The sequence below is a fragment of the Epargyreus clarus genome, unplaced genomic scaffold (assembly GCF_041222505.1).
Source record: "Epargyreus clarus isolate Ecla_fem2 unplaced genomic scaffold, WU_Ecla_fem_2.2 ptg000036l, whole genome shotgun sequence".
Taxonomy (NCBI): Eukaryota; Metazoa; Arthropoda; class Insecta; order Lepidoptera; family Hesperiidae; genus Epargyreus; species Epargyreus clarus.
Genome location: NW_027332241.1, coordinates 803,849 through 827,514, shown reverse-complemented (window position 1 = coordinate 827,514; position 23,666 = coordinate 803,849). Strand labels below are relative to the sequence as shown.

Below are 23,666 nucleotides of genomic sequence, written 5' to 3'. Positions count from 1 at the left end.
GTCGAACCACAAGAACCCTTTGTGGTTCGACTCCGGCGGCACCACCGCCACACCTATTTCTACCTAATAACAGCAGTTTTAGGCGCTGCTGTGTTCCAGTTCGAAGGGTGTGGTAAGGGAGACAGACTTTTCCGAGGCGTTCCAGCTTAGTCCTCAGGGGTAGCGGCGCATCTGCGGCCGACCTCAGGTAGGAATATGTAATCCTATCTGGTGTTGATTACAGATGTCCATGGGTAGTAGCCACTTACCATCAGGTGGACTGCATGCTCGTCTGCTACTCTTATATTATAAAAAAAATAATAACAGACATAGGTTTGGCGTTGCCACCGGAGTCAAACCACGAGAGTTCTACGGTCTTGAACACCAAATACCTAACCTTAGTTCGTAGACCAAAGTCGTAAATATTTTCTGGGTTAAAATACCTATTAAGTAATCAGTCAACAACAACGGTGAAGGAAAACATCGTGAGGAAACCTGCATATCTGAGAATAAAAAAAAGTTTTTAAAGGTATGTGAAGTCTACCAATACGCACTTGTCCAGCGCGGTGGACTATGGCCTAATCCTTCTCATTCTGAGAGGAGACCCGTGCCAGTGGGACAGTAATGGGTTGATGATGAATCAACAGGCGAATTTTTAATGAGTAATTTACCCAGCTGTGTTATGTATTTGACATTAAATTAATTTATTTTGCATACAGATGCATGCTTCCGATTGTATTGAATTTCAAATGATGCTTATAAATCTGATTTATATTTGTCATTAATTTTCCGGTGTTATTAAATTTAATTTACTCCTTGTTTAATATTTGTTGCATTTTAGGGTTCCGTACCTTTTTTTTTGTTTACGAGGGAACCTTCAAAAGGTATGGCATGGCAGCGACACGGGGTTATGTGGGATTCTTACCGCACTAAAACCCCCCCGGTGGCCGTCCTCGGCGCTGCGTAGAGGACTTCGGGATCTCCAAAGGAACGCAACCGGAGTTCTCTTAGCGTGTTGCCCCGTCGGGCTCCGCCCAGGCGAGCGTGGTGCTCGCCACTCCGTCTGATGTGCACGACGGTATGCGACCACACATACCGCCGTCCTTCCCGGGGTCGCTTGCTGGACGGTTCGAGCTCCCACTCTTGCCACCCGCAACCCCGGAAGCCCCCTTTTAGTCGCCTCTTACGACAGGCAGGGGATACCGTAGCCCTATTCTGGTCCCAGAACTACAGAAACAAGGATTCCGTACCCAATGGGTGAAAACGGAACCCTATTAAGACGTCGCTGTCTGTTACCGTACTTCTCCGAAACGGCTTTAATAATGTTCACCAAATTTTATATGCATATTCAGTAGGTCTGAGAATCGGCTATTATCTATTTTTATACCCCTAAGTGATAAGTGTTGTTCACTTAACATTTTTTTCTTTATATGGCAACACAACGTTTGCCAGGTCAGCTAGTACGTACATACATATAACGTAACCTTCGTCTTCGAGACCTCAGATTTGTTGTTTTTTACTTTTACACTTTCATTCTTCAATCTTATTACAAGTACACTTTCTCTCGACATTAGATCAGATTCTCGTAACACTTTAAATTAATAGTTACGTAAAATTAGCAACTTCTTAAAGATAAGATTAAATAAAATCGCGTTGCAGCACGTACCTGTCAGTTTGATATAAAAACTAATGAAGGAAGCGAACTTTGAAGGTAGAACCCTTTGTGGATCGACTCCGGCAACACCGCCACACCTATTTCTGTTACAGCAGTGTTATGCGCTGCTGTGTTCTGATTTGAGGTGTGGTAAGCGAGACATACTTTTCCGAGGCGTTCCAGCTTAGTCCTCAGGGGTAGCGGCGCATTTGTGGCCGACCTCAGGTAGGAATATCTAATCCTACCTGGGGTTGATTACAGATGTCCATGGGCGGCAGTAGCCACTTACCATCAGGTGCACTGCATGCTCATCTGTTACTCCTATATTATAAAACCGTCTGTCATAACATATTTAGCTAGAAAGCTTAATACAGACATGTAAGGCATAGTAATTTCTTATTATCACATATATAGACATACATTAGGTAAGGCACCTTACACATTAGTATTGTACCGTGTTATTGGATGTACAACGGATTACAAAGATATTTTTGAAGGTAGGGTAGGTTAGGTTAGGTTAGGTTTGTCCCTGTAGTTCCGGGACTAGAATAGGGCTACGGTATCCCCTGCCTGTCGTAAGCGGCGACTAAAAGGGGGCTTCCGGGGTTGCGGGCGGCAAGAGTGGGAGCTCGAACCGTCCAGCAAGCGACCCCGGGGAGGACGGCGGCATGTGTGGTCGCATGCTGTCGTAAATACCAGGTGTGCGGGAGGAGCGTAAAGTGCTCCCCCCAGGGCAGAGCCCGACCGGGGCATCGCGCTCGGAGGACTCCGGTTGCGTTCCTTTGGAGATCCCGGAGCCCTCTACGCAGCGCCGAGGACGGCCACCTGGGGGGTTTTAGTGCGGTAAAAATCCCACATAACCCGGCGTTGCACCCACGTCGTCGGGTACCTTATGAAGGTTTCCCCCTCGGGGAAAAAAAAGGATAGGTTAGGTTAGAGTCCATTGTGGTTCGACTCCGGAGGCGCCACTTATGTAATAACAGCTGTATTAAACGCTGCTGTGTTCTGGTTTGAAGTGTGGTAATGGAGACATACTTACATGAGGCGTTTCAGCTTAGTCCTCAGGGATAGCGGCGTATCTGTGGCTAACGGTAGTAATCTAAACTTATCTGGGGTTGATTACAGATGTCCATGGACGACAGTAGCCACTTACCATCAGGTGGACTGCATGCTTCTTTGTTACATTATTAAAAAAAAAACATTTCAGATTTATAAAAGCAGTGTCTTTTAAAGGGTAGGGTCTTCGGTAGGATACACGAAACATTCTCCTTTAGTTCGCGACTTTAATTATTTCATTCTTACCTATTAACGTCAATTTTTAGTATTCAATCCATCTAACTACCAAAGATGTACCAGAGACCGATTGACAATTTCATACATGATCAAGTTTTAATCTTTGGTAGGTAATAATAGTTAAATATTAATAACTTTGCCCTTTGTAGAACAATTTAACTATTTCGAAGGATAGGGCAGAGAAGCATTCTAATTTAGCCTTTAGGGCAAGCAAGGACAAACAACAATTACAAAAAAAGACTATTTTGTCAGTTCACGATAGTTTATTTTATTTAAATTACTATGATGTCTACTGATCGTATTACTTGATATTCTCGTTTTATTTTGTTATTATTTAAAGTGGTTTGTATTTACAGTTACTTAAAGGGTAAAAAACATAGTAGGATAATATGCATAATAACAACGCAACCGGAGTCCTCAACGCAGCGTTGAAGACGGTCACCGTTTTAGTGCGGTAAGAATCCAAACGTTTAAGAAAGTTTAAAGGTGGTAGAACCCTTTGTGGTTCGACTCCGGCGGCACCACCGCCACACCTATTTGAACCTAATAACAGCAGTGTTAGGCGCTGCTGTGTTCCGGTTTGAAGGGTGTGGTAAGGGAGACAGACTTTTCCGAGGCGTTCCAGCTTAGTCCTCAGGGGTAGCGGCGCATCTGTGGCCGACCTCAGGTAGGAATATCTAATCCTATCTGGGGTTGATTACAAATGTCCATGGGTGGCAGTAGCCACTTACCATCAGGTGGACTGTATGCTCGTCTGCTACTCCTATATTATAAAAAAAGAATCCCACATAACTCTGTCTCTCCCACGGCACCTATTTTAAAGTTTCCCCCTCGTTAAAAAAAAGAATAATATATCTATGGTAAAAACGGAACCCTATTACAAAGCCACTGCTGTCTGTCCGTCTGTCACAGGGCTCTATCTCCCGAACCGTAATAGATAGACACTTGATTTATTAGAGTTCCGTTCTCAAAGATTAAAACGGAACTTTTACTAAGCCTCCGCTGTCTGTCTGTCTGTCACAGGGCTGTGTCTCCTGAACCGTAATAGATAGATACTTGATTTTTTACAGAACACAAAAAATAAAAAAACTTAAATATAAATGGGGGTCACTATACACGAAAACGCTATTTTTTGACGTTTTTTGATTTATCTATTGAACCGTAATAGGTAGACAGTTCAAATTTTTGAAATATATTTACTAACTGGACCTTATATAGCGGTCACTGTTACGCAAAATGTGTAAAAAAATTAAAAGTCTATCTATTACGGTTCAGGAGACAGAGCCCTGTGACAGACGGACAGACAGCGAAGGCTTAGTAATCGGGTTCCGTTTTTACCCATGGATACGGAACCCTAAAATAGTCGATTTTATGGCAAATATTTGAAACAGACCTCAGAATTGAATATTCTAGATCTAGACTAAAGTGAAGGGGATTGGTTGCACTTATTACTAATTAGGTACTTTAGTAGGCTATTTACGATTACGAAACATTCTATCTACTGATCTAGGAATTTCTAGAAGGTTTGCAGAACATTTTAAATAGATAAAGTAGTAGGTATTTTTTAACCAACTTCAAAAAACGAGGGTATATATTTGACCGCTTTGTATGTATGTATGTGTGTATGTATGTGTATGTTTGTATGTATGCATGTATGTATGTATGTATGTATGTATGTATATATATTAGAGATGTGCCGAATAGTGGTTTCACCGAATAACCGAATACCGAATAATATTCGGTTTAACCTTTACCGAGCCGAATATTCGGCCAAATTATTTGGTTTACCATTTCTTTATTGTCAATTTGCCAGTTATGTGTGTTCATTCACACTTTAAAATGTTGATTTGAGTTTTAAAAATGAATACCGACTTTAGCTTTAAAATAAATGTTGACTATACTATCTATAGATTAAGTAATAAATGTGTTGACTTGAGGTTTCAAAATAAATGTTGATTTGAAGTTTAATTGATTTGTTTTATTAGCTTTATTCTATATATTCTTCATAGGATTTGAGTTTGACTTATAATATAACATAAATCGTATATAAAAAGGTTTGTGGTTTAGTCCCGTACCATGTCGTGTATACAAGAAAATAGAAATACTCCTACCGAATATATTCGGCACCAAAACCGAATAATTCGGCCGAATACAAATAGCAAAAAAGATGCCGAATACACCGAATACCGAATACCAAACGAATATTCGGCGCATCCCTAATATATATGTATGTTTGTGTGTCCACTACTTTCTCAAAAAATACTAATCCTATTTGGGACTAACGCCTTGGATAAGTATGTCTTCCTTACCACACCCTTCGAACCAGAACACAGCAGCGCTTAACACTGCTGTTATAACAGAAATAGGTGTAGCGGTGGTGTCTCCGGAGTCGAACTACAGAGGGTTTTGAAGGGCGTGGTAAGGGACACAGACTTTGCCGAGACATTCCAACTTAGTCCTCAGGGGTAGCGGCGCATGAGTGGCCGACCTCTGGTAGGAATATAATTTTAACTGGGGTTGATTACAGACGTCCATGGGCGGCAGTACCCACCCAAAACAAACTATCTTTGTGAAGTCATCTTGCCCAGCAGTGGGATGAAATAGGTCAATGATATATAAAGTAAACATAAAATACCATAAAAAAAAACCAACATAATATACATAAATTGATAAAAACACGTGAATAAAACCAGTTTGCAAATTTTTGTCATTATTATTCGTCTTCGCCATTTTAGACTATGATGACTTGATGACGCATATACTGAAATAATGTCAAGTGCGAGTCGAACCCACATACTAAGGATTCCGTATAAACTATTTTTTTATTTCGTTTTTAATTCATAATATTTTTTTATCATAGTATAGTCCGATTAAAACTGCTAGTCCGCTCTGAATATAGATATGAATCGCGTCGCCATAGCATATTGTAGACTACACCTGCTCGCAATAACTTCAGAGCGGACTAGCAGATTGGTGCAGACTTTTTCTTTTTATATAAGAGTAGCAGACGAGCATGCAGTCCACCTTATGGTAAGTGGCTACTGCCGCCCATGGACATCTGTAATCATCCCCAGATAGGATTAGATATTCCTACCTGAGGTCGGCCACAGATGCGCCGCTACCCCTGAGGACTAAGCTGGAACACCTCGGAAAAGTCTGTCTCCCTTACCACACCCTTCAAACCAGAACACAGCAGCGCCTAACATTGCTGTTATTAGGTAGTAATAGGTGTGGCGGTGGTGCCGCCGGAGTCGAACCACAAAGGGTTCTACCACCGTCAAAGCTATAGAATATGGACTATAGAAGCACATTATAAGAGGCATTATAATAATAAACATGCACTGTGAAAATTATTTATTTATTTTGAAGTTTTTATAGCGACCATAATATACGTCCTGTAAAAAAAATCAAGTAAATAAGTACACCGGTTCAAGAGATAGAACCCTGTGACAGCGGTGGTTGAGTTATAGGGTTTTGTTTTTAGCCTTTGTGTACCGAACCCTAAAAAGTCATTATTTAAACCAATTTGCATATTAAAACAGTCAAATGGATACCTTTTACGGGTATGTTAAATAATTACTGATGGGATTTTTATTACTTTACAACTTAGTAATGAATATAGAAGTTTACACAACTATCCAAAACCACATAGCAACATACATATTATTATGTACTGTCAACGGCAAAAGTAGATGATCAAAATCGGACACACAGTACTAATGATCGTAATTTGCGTCAAAATAGTGTGACGGTGAAGTTTCTAAAGCACGAGATTGTCAAGTGTACCAAATATTAAGTAATAGTACTGCCGCCCAATATCGATGATCAATCATATACACAAGATATATAAACTTATTTAGCGTCAAAACTAAGAAATGAAAAATTGTTTCAAAAGAAGATGAATATCATATGTGTTGGGAGTATCTCCAATGAAAGACTTGAATCCAGCTAGTTATTTTTAATTAATTCCATGACCTCCACAAACATCGTCCTTGACATCTGCCGTTTCCCGCCATAATCCACTTTTGTTTTTTTTAAATCACGAATACAGCGTTACAGCCAATTTAAATATGTGGCCAGCATTATTTTTCGAGTGAAAGGTGTTAAACTTATTTTAATTTTATTTATTTTTATAATGTTAAACTAACGCAATAAGGTATAATAATAAATGTGACCTTACATATGTATCAAAAATTAGATGATGTCAAATATTCATGCTACACAGTGTTTATCACTAAAACTGCCGCGAGCCTTATTATACTAGCTGTGCCCCGCGGTTTCACCCACGTTAAAAAAAATCTTACATCATGACGACCCGCGTGGCGGAGCGGTCACTATACTAGTCGGACGCGCAAAGGGTTCCAGGTTCGATCGCCGGCCAGACAGACATCTATAATTATGATGAATTTGGATATCTATTCTGGGTCTGAGTGTTTGTGTATTCGTCTGTGTGTATGTGTCCATGGCACCCACGATACAGGGAATCCTAGTGTGGGGCTATGAGTGTAGAAAGCGTCTTTATCATAAACAAAAAAAAATCGTCAAGACTAAGGTTTTTGAAATGTGCCTCCAGGGGCCATAATTTAATTTCAAGGTCTTCCTTTGGGATATACACGTAAAATAATACACAAACGCTATTTTCCCCCCTAAATGTGTAAACCTTGGTGAACCTTCGTTCCCGAAAAGCTACACCTTTTTTTATGCGGCTTTCTAGAATGTGATCTGCTTATAGTATATGATGGCTATTTAAATCCCCACGCACTCAAATCACCTAAAAAACTAAATATTTATGTGCAATAAGTTATTCATGTGTGTCACAGATAATATTGAAAATTAATTCTTAAATATACGAAGGAGTTTCTATATACATTTGAAAAGAGAACCGAAATAAACGCATGAATACTCATTGAAATCGATTCGAATTGTGATTTTGTTTTACATCCGTCACTTTTTTGTCATTATTTTTGGCACCAGTATTATCACCAATTTTGGTATATTTGACAATCATCTTGTTTTGAAACAATTTTTCATTTCTTAGTTCTGACACTAAATAAGTTTAGAGATTTTGGGTATTTGAATGATCATCGATATTGGGCGGCAGTACTATTAGTTAATATTTGGTACACTTGACAATCTCGTGCTTTAGAAACACTTCACCGCCACACTATTTTGACGCAAATTACGATCATTAGTATTGAATGTCTGATTTTGATCATCTACTTTTGCCGTTGACCGTACTAGTATATAATAATGAATATTTGTATGTAGGTATGTTCTTTATAGAATCGTAAACTATGCATTTGATCATGTGATCTTTAGCAAAGTTGTTGTGCATGAGCCCACGATTATTTCTGGGTTAGTACGACCAATTTTCGGCAGATGGCGCCACTGTCATTCCAATGAAGGTACAATTTTCCAGTTACATACATGTATGTCATGCTATTTTTTTAAGCAACAGACATTCTTAGTAAGTATGTTAATAATAATGTGTAATTTTGTAACGCCATCTTTGCGAAATATAATAATTAGTTTTCAAAGTAGATAAAACGATAACAATGTTTTTAGAAAACATTACAAAATCTAAGATAAGTATGAACCGAACAGTTATGTTGAGATGTAATCAAATAACTAACTGTAGCTTGCACCATTCACTAATTTCTACGCACGGCAGTGGGACAGCCAAGTTATGCTATTTATGACTTATTATTTATAACTTACTTATATTATATTGAAGTAGCAGACGAGTATGCAGTCCACCTGATGGTAAGTGGCTACTGCTGCCCATGGACATCTGTAATCAACCCCAGATGAGATTAGCGTCCTACCAGAGTATTGCCATAAATCGATTGGTACTGAGGACTAAGTTGGAACGCGTCGGATTATTATCTCCCTTACCACACAATAAAATTTGTGCGCTGTCGATATTATATAAAACTTCATAAAGAACCCTTTACATACAGGGTTTTACTTGAAGCTGATTACAGACGCGTTGTCACTCCTGAAGACGAAGACGGCTTTTTCAAATCAAATCAAATCAGTCTTTATTTGCAAATAAGTTTTATATATGTCTTTCGCCGCTTCTTCTCCATAACTAGAACACCTTGTGAAGTGGTGATAGTGGTATTGACATTCAAAAAGTGCTCTGTAAAGAACCTATTATAAATTAAAAAAAAATTGAATTGATTTTGATTTATAAGTCAGCCGGTATTCACACTCATTCATTGAAACACAAAACTCATCATCAACCCGTTACTGTCCCATAGTCCACCGCGCTGGACAAGTGCATATTGGTAGACTTCACATACCTTTGAGATTTTTTTTTATAAATCTCTCAGGTGTGCAGGCTTCCTCGCCGTGTTTTTATTCACCGTTTAAGCAAGTGATCATTAATTAAACACAAATATTTCACGCTAAGAAAATGATGTAGAGGTCGTACCTTCTCATTTAGACCTGTTTCTATTTCTACCAACTTCGTTGACAAGGAACTCGTTGACAGAAACGGGACAGACAGATTTATGTTCATTAATCTACTTTTAAACAAATTGATAGCCAACTTTTAAAATTAATTTGCAACTTGGCTGTTTTTTTACAGTCAACTTCCGTCACTCGTACTGGCCTGATTAATAACAAATTAATCAAGATTGTAATTATATTCAATGTTGAATATAGTATTTTTTAATTATTTTTAATCCTTTGCTAAATAATTTATTTTTATTTAGCAAATGAGTATGCAATTCATGTGATGGTAAGTGGCTACTGCCGCCCATGGACATTTGTAATCAACCTCCGATAACATTAGATTTCAATCTGAGATTGGTAACGGATACGTTGTAGGACTAAGTTTGTAAACCTCGGATAAGTATGTCTCCCTTACCACACTCTTCAAACCAGAACACAGCAGCGTTTAACACTCAGGGGTCCGGGGCGAACCACCCCTTCCGCCTCCCCTAATTCCACTAGAGATTCAACCCCAGACAGGATTCGTTATTCCCACCTGAAGTCGGCCACAGATGCGTCGCTACCCCCGAGGATTAAACAGGAACGCCTCGGAATAGTACCACAACCTTCTAACCAGAACACAGCAGCGCTTAACACTGTTGTTAAAAGGTAGAAATAGGTGTGTCGGTACTGCCGTCAGAGTCGAACCACAAATGGTTCTACCACCTTCTAACTTCCTTTGTATAATAATCAGAAAATCTCACATTCTTACGTGCACACACACACACACACACACACACACACACACACACACACACACACACACACACACACACACACACACACTCACACGCACACACACACACACACACGGGCACGAACGTACGCACAAACAAACATAATTGTCTATCAGTGTAATCCTATTCAGGCTTTAACAACCTACTGTATTATGCGAAAATATTCTACATACCACTCCTGGATTACATAAATAAATGAATAATGAAAACTATTTACTACGGCTGACCTGCAAAGGTGCCGAAACAGTATTCTCTATAGAATTGTAATTTGTCTGTATGTACATCACGTAGGATTACTAAACGGTGATCAGATCGTTCTATGATTACCTAATGAGTATATTAGGTATTTCTAGTATTACGTAGTTGTCATACGAATGATGTATACTATAGAAGTAGTAACATAATTTAGATTCACTTATGTATTGAAACTCTATATTGTTTAAAATGTATATTAAGTATATAGTTTTAATTATATCGTTTGTATATCGAAAAACAATATATCTATACTAATATTATAAAGAGGAAAACTTTGTTTGTTTGATTGTAATGAATAGGCTCAAAAACTACTGGACTGATTTTAAAAATACTTTCACCATTCGAAAGCTACATTATCCACGTGTAACATAGGCTATGTTTCATATGAAATATATTTGATAAATAGATTTTGAGGGTCAGCTAGTGTTATATATAGGGAAAACAAACATTATTTTTTTCATTAGTTTTTATTCATTGCAAGGTATTTAGGCATTTGGTAATTGAATCAGGAATTTATTAATTTAAAACGAGTTTGGGAATTTTAAAAATGGTGTGTGATTTAAAAAAGGCTGAGTCTATTAATACAGGTACTGTACGAACAATTTATAATTATTAATACGGTTACCGTACGAATAATTTATAATTATTAATACGGGTACTGGACAAACAATTTATTATTATCCGATTCGAACCGGTAGATTTTGAGAAATCTCAAAAAAACTACAAAAAATTTTTTTTTGAAATGTTTTTTTTTTTAATAACTTTTAAACGGCTCTACCGATCGATTTTAGAAATTAAGCTCTTAACATCAAAAAATGACGTCGATCGCCATCAGCCCGTTCGAAATCAATTTAAAAAAAAAAACAAAAAAAAAACCTAACCTAACCTAACCAATTGAATAAATGTACGAATCAATATATTTAAAACAAAAAAAAATTGAATTTGTCACATTGTTTAAAGAAAAAAAAATTGAATAAATGTACGAATAAATATAATTTATTAGTCCAGTACCTGTACAATAAGTCACATTGTTTAAAAAAGTGAATCGAATAATATAGAAATTTGAATTAGGAATGTATGAATTTAGATCACAATGTTACGAATTGTTTACAAAATTTGGGAATTTCAATAAAAACATGAGAAATTCGAACTATATAGTAATTTAAAAATTCAAAGTTATACGTAATGCAAATTAGAATTGTTGTAATTAAAAATAAATTATTCGAATCAGGAATTTACGAATTTGAATAAAGAATTTAAAAAATTGAATATGAATGAGATATTCGGGAATTTGAATAAGCTTAATAAATCGAATTCTAAATTTAGCAATTTTAATAAGTAATAATTACTTTTAATAATTCGAATATGTAATTTCGAACTTGTTAAGGAGTTATTCAAATTACATATTTTAGTATTTACGAGTTAAGTTTGAATAAGTTATTAATTTACAAATTTGAATATGAATTAGAATTCCGTTCATGAACACATTGTTCATGAACCGTAATTGAAGGTGATAGAACCCTTTGTGGTTCGACTCCGGCGGCACCACCTCCACACCTATTTCTACCTAATAACAGCAGTGTTACGCGCTGCTGTGTTCCATTTTGAAGGGTGTGGTAAGGAAGACAGACTTTTCCGAGACGTTCCAGCTTAGTGCTCAGGGGTAGCGGCGCATCTGTGGCCAACTTCAGGTAGGAATATCTAATCCTATCTGGGGTTGGTTACAGATGTCCATGGGTAGCAGTAGCCACTTACCATCAGGTCGACTGCAAGCTCGTCTGCTACTCCTATGTTAAAAAAAATATGAACAACTACGGGAATTTCAGAAACACTAAACATTATTTAATTTCGCAGAACATGGCAGTGACAACACTGAGTTATCCAGAGAAGCAGGGTGGAGACATCACGTACGAGCACATGGTGGATGAAACGGAGGCCCTGGGTGACTCTCAGATCCAGAAGCTGTTTACTGGAGCCACCGTGCTGCTGACCGGAGGCACTGGCTTCCTTGGGAAGCTGCTTGTGGAGAAGCTGCTGAGGTTAGTCGTTACTTTATTTACATCCTAATTTCACGGCTGGATCTCTTTCTATCTTACTTTTAGGGCTTTGAATCAAAAGGTAAAAACGGAACTGTTTTACTAAGGCTCCGGTACCTGTCTATGTGTCCATCTGTCTGTCTCTCCGTCGACGTACGTGTCCGTTTGTTCGTCTGTCCATCCGTCCATATCTCTGTCTGTCTGTCCGTGTATCCGTCTATCGGTCTGTTGGTCTTCGGTCTATCGGTCTGTCCGTCTATCGGTCTGTCGGTCTATCGGTCTTTCGGTCTATCTGTGTTTCACGGGGATCTATTTGTTCAACCTTAATAGATAGATACTTGATATTTTAACAGAGTATGTATAACGATGTCGACTATATATATATATATATATATATATATATATAACAACAAATACTAAATAAAATAAATATAGTGCAAAAAACTAAAAACACGCTTTTATGATCAAATCAACTAAAAAGCTTTCGGTATTCTATTTCATTCTTTCATACATGCAGGGTAAGATAAGGATGTATGTTGATCTCTTTCTTCTGAAAAACGGAGTTACTCACTGACAAACATACAAGTGAAGCTAATATAAAGCGTGTAAAAATGAAGATATCTTCAAAATTTAGGTCTCGCATACATGAAATCGCTATTTTTCGACGCTTTTCGCTCTATTTTTTCAATCCTAAAAGGTAGACAGTTCAAATGTTCACTATGCATTTATTTCTATAGCTGCTATGATTACAAAACAATGAAAATTTTGGTAGTACGGAACCCTCCATATGCAAGTTCGACTTGCACTTGGGCAATTATATATTCAAATTCAATATGACTAACAACTTTTCAGAAATTAAATAAACTTCCTTATATATAACTATATAACTACGGCTTATAACTATATTCCACGCTTAATCGATTACCATTGATTTGCGATAATTATACCAGATCCATAATTACCTGTCTTAGATAAGTAAAATACATAGATATGTCACTCCTAACAACTTGATTTTTTTATATAATATGGGAGTAGCAGACGGGCATGCAGTCCACCTGATGGTAAGCTACTGCCCATGGACATCTGTAATCGACCCCAAATAGGATTAGATATTCCTACCTGAGGTCGGCCACAGATGCGCCGCTACCCCTGAGGACTAAGCTGGAACACCTCGGAAAAGTCTGTCTCCCTTACCACACCCTTCAAACCAGAACACAGCAGCGCTAACCCTTCTGTTATGAGGCAGAACTTGTTGCGTAAATAATGTGTTGCCACGTCACCGTGCTAAAGTCCCTAAAATGTTTGAAATACTTATTTTTTTGGTACTTAAATTACGTAGTATTTGTTATTTATAATTATTTTTTCTCTAAAAATTTATTTTTTTCCAAGAATTAAAAAATAACTAAAAGCAGTGATAGCCTAGTGGTTAAGAAACTCGGCCTCTTGATCGAGGGGTCCGAGGTTTTAATCCCAGGCACGCCTCTGATTTTTCAAAGTTATATGCGTATTAGATTTTAATTGTCACTTCCTCAAACGGTGAAGGAAAACTTCGTGAGGAAACCAGCATACCTGAGAAATCCCAAAAAAATGTTTTCAAAGGTATGTGAAGTCTATCCAGCGCGGTGGACTATGGCATAATCCTTTTCATTCTGAGAAGAGAACCGTGCCCAGCAGTGGGACAGTATTGTGTTGATGATGATGATAAAAAAATGACAAGACAGCCTTGTGGCTGTATCCAATTTCAAATGAAGTATCTTTCTATTTTACTTATCAAAGATTACCTATAACAAATATCACGTGATAATCTAATATCATTGAGCCGTGAGAGTGGAAGATTTATAAAGGAAACTTAGACTATAAAATCAGATAACACCGCGAAACCACCGTTCGGTACCCGATAGGTAAAAACAGTACCCTACTATTACTAAGCCTATTACTAAGCCTCCGCTGTCTGTCCGTCTGCTCTATCTCCTGAACCGTAATAGACACTTGAAATTTTGACAGAGTGTATATAATGGTAGCCGCTACAATGACAAATACTAAAATAAAAAATAGGGGTCGCAATAAAAGAAACCGCTATTTTTCAGCGTTTTTCGCTTTATCTTTTAAACTGTAAAAAAATTCACAATGTTTTTTTTACTGCTATGATAACAAATCCTAAAAATAACAAAAATATAAATTTGATGCATAGATTAGTAAAGATACTTCGCCGCCTTGAAATTGAATGGAGCCACAAACGGCTTATTAGTAAGTTCTTTTTTTGAATTCTTGACAAATAAAAACATTTTAGAGAAAATTTACGAATAAATAACTAATACTGTGTAATATACATAATAGATAAATAATTATTTCAAATATTTTAGGGACATTTTTCTCGGAGACGTGGCAAAACTTTTTTACGCAACTATTTCAATTCTCAAAACTGGGTACATTTTCTTGTTAGGAGTGAGTAATCTTTATAGTCTAGTCCACAAGTTCAAAAACGTGAAAAATAGAGATAAAGGTCCTAAAAATATGAGCGATGACTCATTCGATTCGTAATCACCTCTAGAATAATGTTTTTGAAGGATTTTGGTCCAGGTTAAAAATTGCAATTGTTATTAACAAAATAAGATGAAAAAAATGATGTTGGCAAATATTTCGATCCCCGGCAGACATATATCTGAATAATTAATTTATATATCTTTTTTGGGTCTGGGTGTTTCGTCTTTGTGTGTGGCACACAGAACAGTGTTAGTTATAAAATGAAATGAAATATATTTATTTCGTATGGGCATATGGAGGTACTTACAAATTGTCTTACAATATTTCTTAAACTATACGACCTCAACTGAGAAGATCTAGTAAGAAACTCTGGGATTTTTCTTTCTTCAAGTTGAAGGCTAAGTCTGTATTTTTAGTCTGTGGTTGCAAACAACTTGAAATTTAACATTGACGTCAATAAAATACGGCGAAGTACCCTCAGGGGCATAGATAATGGCCTTAGATCCGGCTTTATGGTTTTTTCAATCATTTTTTTTAAACTAACATACCTTTTTTATAATATAGATGAGCATGTATACTGCCTTATGGTAAGTATCCACTGCCGCCCGTGGATATCTGTAATCAATCCCAGATAGGATTAGAACCACAGAGGGTTCTACTACCTTCTTATACTTAATACCAGGGGGCCTACCTCCATCTTTTAAAAACCATCATAGATCAGGAAAATTTTATTTCCTCCTTAAAACAGTAAAATATTCCGTCATACACAGCTGAACAAACTTAAACCCCTATTAATGTTTGCTTATCCATTGTATAAAACCAACTGAAATTGTCATATTTTGCATCAAAATAATATTGTTTTAAGATATGGTAATAACCCTGACCGCGGAAGGTAATGTTTTTCGAGCGTATGTACGTATTACTGTGGATTTTCAGAACGATATGCTTGATCAGCTACATTTTTTTATAATAGGAGTAGTAGACGAGCAGACCACTTGATGGTAAGCTACTGCCGTACGGACACCTGTAATCAACCCCAGATACGATTATATTCCTACCTGAGTACGGTCACATGCGCCGCTACTCAGGACTAAGCTGGAACGCCTCGGAAAAGTATATCTCCCTTACCACACTTCAAACTAGAACACAGCAGCGCTTAACACTGCTGTTGTAACAGAAATAGGTGTGACGGTGACGCCGCCGGACTAAACAAAGGGTTCAAACCAAACAAACAAATTATTAGAATTTAATTACATATTTTACAATAGAGCTGAATCAATGAATAGTAGAGGTGTAACTGCCTAAACGTTTGGCTGCAACATTGTTATCTAAAATTGCAAATTCGAAATTGAAAGAATTTATTTAATGTCATAAATTTTATTATTATTATTATTTATTATTAATCTCCAACTACATAAAGAAAAGGCAATTCTGTCAAGTTAGTCTTGTTACCAATGCAGTCTGGATCTCAAGACCCATTCTCGTGTTTTCTCATAGAAATGTGGTTTAAAGCGAGATAACCCAGATGATTGACCTCAAAAATCCAAACCCCTAGCAACGGGCCACTGTCATAAATTTTAACTAAGTCCAGTAAGTTAAGTCAGTACCAAGGTCAGTCCATTAAGTTAGTACCAAAATCTACTTCAGTGTTCAAAAATAACAACCAGGAAATTAAATGTCTTAGTGTATAAAATAGTCATATAGATTTAGTTTATATAGCATCGAACAGGTCTTCATGTGTGGACCTCTTTTTTATAGCCATTCTCACATCAAAGGTATTGTGAAGCTAGAAGTTTCAGTAAATATTTGACTTCCGAGCTATTTAATACCCGTGTTCCTTTTGCGATTGGTTAGGGATACCATCTAAACATATGACAAGAATATGAACTTCACATATCTATACAACAAATATTTTTTTTGCATGAGAATTAATTAGTAGTAATAAGAGATTGAGAATAAGTAATAATATCAATTTACATAGGCTTTATACTTGGGACATAGTCCGTTCAAATTCTCATTAAGAAACATTTATAAATGCTTTTCTACAAATCTATAGTAAATCTGTAACTCATTTGAGAAGGTATTAAATTAAAAGAAAACTTTTGTAAAAATATCCAAATTCATATAAATTTAGCCATTTCGTGTGTAAGTAGGTAATAATATCAAAATACTAAATAAGTCATTTTAAGCCAATGGACAAACAGTCTACTAGCCTCTTTAGTCCGGTGAACAATCATAGTTCACCAGCTTCATTCATTTAATCCGGAATGTATTGAATCCCTAGAACAACAGTGATCCCAGTGAACAATGAACAGTGATCCTAGATCCCTAGAGTAACAGTAGTGTTAACATTACGTTTCTTAGGGTGGGTTGCATCATGTAATTTTAACGCAAATTTTAACCGGGCTTTCGATGCAACGCACCCTTACCAGCGAGCATCATTGCTCACTCAATTATTATCCAGCGTACATCATTGTCCGCTCAATCATTATCTAGCGAGCATCATTTCTCACTCAATCATTATCCAGCATACATCATTGTCCGCTCAACCGTTATCTAGCGAGCATCATTGCTCACTCAATTATTATCCAGCGTACATCATTGTCCGCTCAATCATTATCTAGCGAGCATCATTTCTCACTCAATCATTATCCAGCATACATCATTGTCCGCTCAACCGTTATCTAGCGAGCATCATTGCTCACTCAATTATTATCCAGCGTACATCATTGTCCGCTCAATCATTATCTAGCGAGCATCATTGCTCACTCAATCATTATCCAGCATACATCATTGTCCGCTCAATCATTATCTAGCGAGCATCATTGCTCACTCAATTATTATCCAGCGTACATCATTGTCCGCTCAATCATTACCCAGCGAACATTCATTGTTCGCTCAACCAGTATCCAGTGAACATCCTTGTTCACTGGATACTGGCTGTCCCAATCCCACTGTCACTGTCACTGTTCCCACAAACATGTTAATTCTCCACTGTCTAACCGTTCAAAGCGATAATTCCAACTGACATTTATACAAAAAAAAAAAAAAGTAAGTAAATGATTCGCACAAAAATAAAGTCTCATAAATAAAATAGAAACCTATTATATTTTTCTCTGTTGGGAGTTGTCGCTTGTATAACTATAAAATCATTACCCATATTAAATTTCAAAATATCACGTAAAACGTTTAAAATTCCGAAGAATTCAAAGTAGGTAGTATCATCATACATCATATACATTAAGTAAATTGAAAATACGAGGTTAAATTACATTTAATACCTTATAAATAAATATTTTCAAAGTCTTTAACATGTACGCATGACTTGCATTTTTGGAGAATAGCCCCGATCAAATGCAGTGTAAAAGTGTCATACTTGTGCATTACCGGAGAGTAGCCCCGATCAAATGCATTGTTACGAGTATGTAAAATTGTCGTAAGTATTTGTGCATTACCGGAGAGTAGCCCCGATCAAATGCATTGTTACGAGTATGTAAAATTGTCGTAAGTATTTGTGCATTACCGGAGAGTAGCCCCGATCAAATGCATTGTTACGAGTATGTAAAATTGTCGTAAGTATTTGTGCATTACCGGAGAGTAGCCCCGATCAAATGCATTGTTACGAGTATGTAAAATTGTCGTAAGTATTTGTGCATTACCGGAGAGTAGCCCCGATCAAATGCATTGTTACGAGTATGTAAAATTGTCGTAAGTATTTGTGCATTACCGGAGAGTAGCCCCGATCAAATGCATTGTTACGAGTATGTAAAATTGTCGTAAGTATTTGTGCATTACCGGAGAGTAGCCCCGATCAAATGCATTGTTACGAGTATGTAAAATTGTCGTAAGTATTTGTGCATTACCGGAGAGTAGCCCCGATCAAATGCATTGTTACGAGTATGTAAAATTGGCGTAAGTATTTGTGCATTCTTGGAGAGTAGCCCCGATCAAATGCAATGCTATGTACAAGTGTGGTGCTTTTGTGCATTACCGGAGAGTAGCCCCGATCAAATGCAATGTAATAGTGTCATATTTGTGCAGTATCGAAATAAAATAAATTTTAACAAGCGTTATAGTTACATTTTGATGTAAGTTTAACTAGAGTTTCCTCCTTTTCTCTTTTTTGCTAATAATATTTAAAATTCTGAGGGCGTACATACCTGGATTTTTATATCCCCCTTCTGAAATATCAGAAAAACTCCCAAGTCGCAGCACATTAAATACTTTTATTCCATTTTTAACACTTTTATCAGCCAACTAGCATAGTTACCACTAAACAACTTATCACCTTGATGGTTAACGTACGAATCCCCAACTGACTACTCGAGCCGACGTTATCACAGACTTTTAGGATTTTTAGGTGCATACTACCCACAATACAAGTTTATTTTAATATCAAACTACCTATTTTAATATTAATTTTTCAATCATTGCTGTTAAGACTACAACAAAATAATTATAAAATTCAGAAATCATGACACGTTCAAAAAAACATTATACTCCACAATTAGGTAAAAGAGGAAATCAAAAATAGTATATGTAATTTATTACCGGAGCTTTTTTTCCAAAATATCTACCTTATTCCTGTATTTTTATTTATTTCCTTAATCCTTATAAGGCTTTAATTTCTGGCTTTTAAATTGTAGGTCAGACGGAAGTAACCTACAGAAGGTTTGCCAAAAATAGGTTTTAAAATTACAAACTGGTTTTAGTTTACTCAAACACGAAAAACAAAAACAATATTATTTGAAAGTAGATTTTTTACAGAACGTCTTTTTAATGTCAATCGACTACCACTTCGCAAGGTGTTTCGTTATGGAAAAGAAGCGGCGAAAGAAACTCCATAACACACATCTTTTAAATTTCATAACATTAATTGACTCAATACCATCCCACTGCTGGGCACGGGTCTCCTCTCGGAATGAGGATTAGGACATAGTCCACCGCGCTGGCCAAGTGCGTATTGATAGACTTCACATACCTTTGAGAACATTTTTTTAAAGTTTTAAGGTATGCAGGTTTCCTCAAAATATTTTCCATCACCGTTAAAGCAAATGATAAATAATCTACGACTTAATTTCGAAAATCAGTGCATGCCTGGGATTTGAATCCGGATCTTCGTAAGCTATTTAAACCACCAAGCTACTATTGTATTACATACAACAGATTAAATAATATTAAATGAAAAACGTCATCTTGTCGTAATATTAAACGAAGGGATGTCCGTTATGATGTTTTTATCGAAATATCGATACAACACTAAACTTATTATGAAATAATCGACTACCCATTATTGTCCCACTGTTGGGTATGTGTCTCATCTTATTATCAGAAGGATTTTTTATGGACTTTCTTTCGCCGCTTCTTCTCCATAACGAAACACCTTGTGAAGTGGTGGTAGTTGTATTGACATTCAAAATGTGTGTAAAGTACTGTGTGTGTGTGTAATTTTGAATAATAAGTAATAGATCTGATTGATTTGATTTGATAACGGCAATTTCTGATATTCCTTGGTATCCTCGTTGATATTCGGATAGCAAGTATAAAAGCAAAATTGATATTCCTGTTCGGTCCACACACGAAGAATTAAGAAAACAAGCCTGATTATATTTGATATCGTTAAAATATATCGATTTTGTGAGGCATTAATATTATAAATCTATGTGTTACATATTTAGTCTCCAGGCAACGCAATTGTTGATTGTCGTAATTATGTAAATATGGAAATAATCGATTAAAATAATATTATACATATCTTTATTATTTTTATTTTAAATTAATTATTTCCATATTTATATATTGATCAATAATTTCGTTGCCTGGCGACTAAATATGTAATACTATGTAAATTCGATACGATTACGATTTATCGATAAAGTAGCCTTTAATGGGCATCCCTAGTTAAGATGCAGGTCACTTCTGCAGGTTTTATTAAGGCCAGTAAGTTAATTATTCGTAAAATGTCAAGCGATGACATATAGCCGTACTAGTTTTTGCTGGCGGCTTCGCCCGCGTTTAAAAGAATATAACATACTAACATACATAAAACTGAAAATTCGTACCTTCAACTTTGCTTAAGATCATCACTTGATCAAATGCATAGTTTACGATTCAATCCTTACTAATATCGATTAAAATAATCGATTATTTGGGTCCAAAAGATCGATTCTCCGATTAATCGATCTTAAATCGCATCGCTCATAACTTGTGCTTATGGACAACAACTTTGCTAAAGATCATCACTTGATCAAATGCATAGTTTACGATTCAATGCTTACTAATATCGATTAAAATAATCGATTATTTGGGTCCAAAAGATCAATTCTCCGATTAATCGATCTTAGATCGCATCCCTAGTTCCCGTGGGATTTCCGGGATAAAAACTATCCTATGTCCTTTCTCGGATCTCAGACTATCTTTGTACAAAATTTCATTAAAATCAGTTCAGTGGTTTGGGCGTGAAGAAGACACAACCAGACAGACAGACAGACAGAGTTACTTTCGGATTTATAATATTAATAAGGAGTAAGGATTATGAAGCTCCGTTTATATCTACAAACATTAACCGTGTCAGACAAGGAACGTCACAGACAAAATCAAGGTAGAACCCTTTGTAGTTCGACTCCGGCGGCACCTCCGCCACACCTATTTCTGTTATAACAGCAGTGTTAAGCGCTGCTGTGTTCTGGTTTGAAGTGTGGTAAGAGAGACATACTTTTCCGAGGCGTTCCAGCTTAGTCCTCAGAGGTAGCGGCGCATCTGTGGCTGACCTCGGTAGGAATTTAATCCTATCTGGGGTTGATTACACATGTCCATAGGCAGTAGTCACTTACCATCAGGTGGACTGCATGCTCGTCTGCTACTTCTATATTATATAGAATCGGTATAGCATTGGTGCCCTATACCCAGTGGAGGACTAAGCTCGTAGGAGGCCTGGGGCGGAAAGTTGGTCGCGTACCGTCGTACGCACCAGACGGTGCGGTGAGCGGTAAGCTCACCTGGGCGGAGCCCGACGGGGCAATGCGCTAAGAGGACTCCGGTTGCGTTCCTTTGGAGATCCCGGAGTCCTCTACGCAGCGCTGAGGACGGCCACCGGGGGGGTTTTAGTGCGGTAAGAGTCCCACATAACCCTGTGTCGCTCCCAAGGCATCGGGTACGTTTTGAAGGTTTCCCCCTCGTCAACAAAAAAAAAAAAGGGGCGGAAAGTTGAATGGAGACCCCCAGTGTAAAACGTCGATCTGGAAGCACGGCAGTGCCTCCGCCAATTCGAGACAAAATAAAAAGCGGCACGGCCATACCATTCTTCTCTCGAAGCAATTCGGGCCATTTTTGACCCCCTGTAACTTGTATATGAATTTAGAAGCCTGAAATTCAGGAATTTAGGAACCAAGTAAGCATTGTATATGCACGGTATATTTCGAATTTCATTCAATTTGAACCAGTAGTTTAAGGATTAGAAATCAAAGTTCGTAATTTTGTCACTCACTCACTGACCGATCATCAAAAGTCTTAGGCACTTCTAGCAGACATAGAAGGTTGAAACTGAGAATATAATTAGTGTTTAGTATATATATCATGATAGATCAACAGCAGTGATAGCCTAGTGGTTAAGAAATTAATTATCACTTGCTTAAACGGTGAAGGAAAACATCGTGAGGAAACCTGCATGCCTGAGAGATTTATAAAAAATCTTAAAGGTATGTGAAGTCTACCAATACGCACTTGTCCAGCGCGGTGGACTATGGCCTAATCCTTCTCATTCTGAGAGGAGACCCGTGCCCAGCAGTGGGACAGTAATGGGTTGATGATGATGATATATATCATGGATAAACTAAAATATTTCGCAATTTCTGTGCAGTTATTTGAATTTACAAAATAACAGATGTGTCATACACTTATTCGCACAAATACGTATGATTTTGGCGACTTTTTTTCGCTGTTTAAAATTTCACAGATTATTTGCAGTGACGACCTTTTTAGGGTTCCGTACCCAAAGGGTAAAAACGGAACCCTATTACTAAGCCTCCACTGTCTATCAATCACAGGACTCTATCTGTGAAACAGTAATAGATAGACATTTGAAATGCAGTTTATATTTTTACAATGTATTTACTTCCATGGCTGCTATAATAACAAATCCTAAAAATGAAAATTTTGGTAGTACGGAACCCTCCGTATGCGAGTAGGACTTACACTTGGCCATTTTTTTTTACTACTGAGCAACTGTTTTGGAGCCTCCAGGGTCGTCCTTTCGCCCCCTTCCTTTAGTCCGCTAGAGCTTATAGCACTTCGGGAAGACGGGATCTTGACAACAAGGTTACATATATAGGTCAAGCTAGTAAAATAATATTAAAGGTAATATTTAAAATGATTCATTAATAGTTTAAACTAAATGTCATTAACGACCCAAGGCGAGGTACCGGGTGACCTTTGCGAAATAAAGTTTTGCATTATTTCGAGATACGGCCTTGCCCTTGTGTGGTCATTACGTAGGCATAATAGTTATCTAATGATGTGTAATATAAAAAGCAGTGATAGCCTAGTGGTTAAAAAACTCGGCCTCTTGATCGAGGGGTCCGAGGTTGAAATGCCCTACGATTTTTCAAAGTTATGTGCGTATTAGAAATTAATTATCACTTACTAAATCGGTGAAGGAGAACAACGTGAGGAAACCTGCATACCTGAGAAATGTAAGAGAAATCTAAGAGTCTAAAACTGATAGGGAAACAA

The 23,666-nt window shown here is 37.1% G+C and overlaps 1 protein-coding gene across 1 annotated transcript in view; it reads left to right on the top strand.

Moving 5' to 3' along the window:
* The window catches only part of LOC140756908 (uncharacterized), a 95,506-nt gene that overhangs the window by 22,235 nt on the left and 49,605 nt on the right, over positions 1 to 23,666 (top strand). The window contains exon 2 of the mRNA XM_073092445.1: positions 12,271 to 12,455. Coding sequence (XP_072948546.1) covers positions 12,274 to 12,455 — 182 coding nt within the window. The 5' untranslated portion in view covers positions 12,271 to 12,273. The remainder of the gene's footprint in view (positions 1 to 12,270; positions 12,456 to 23,666) is intronic.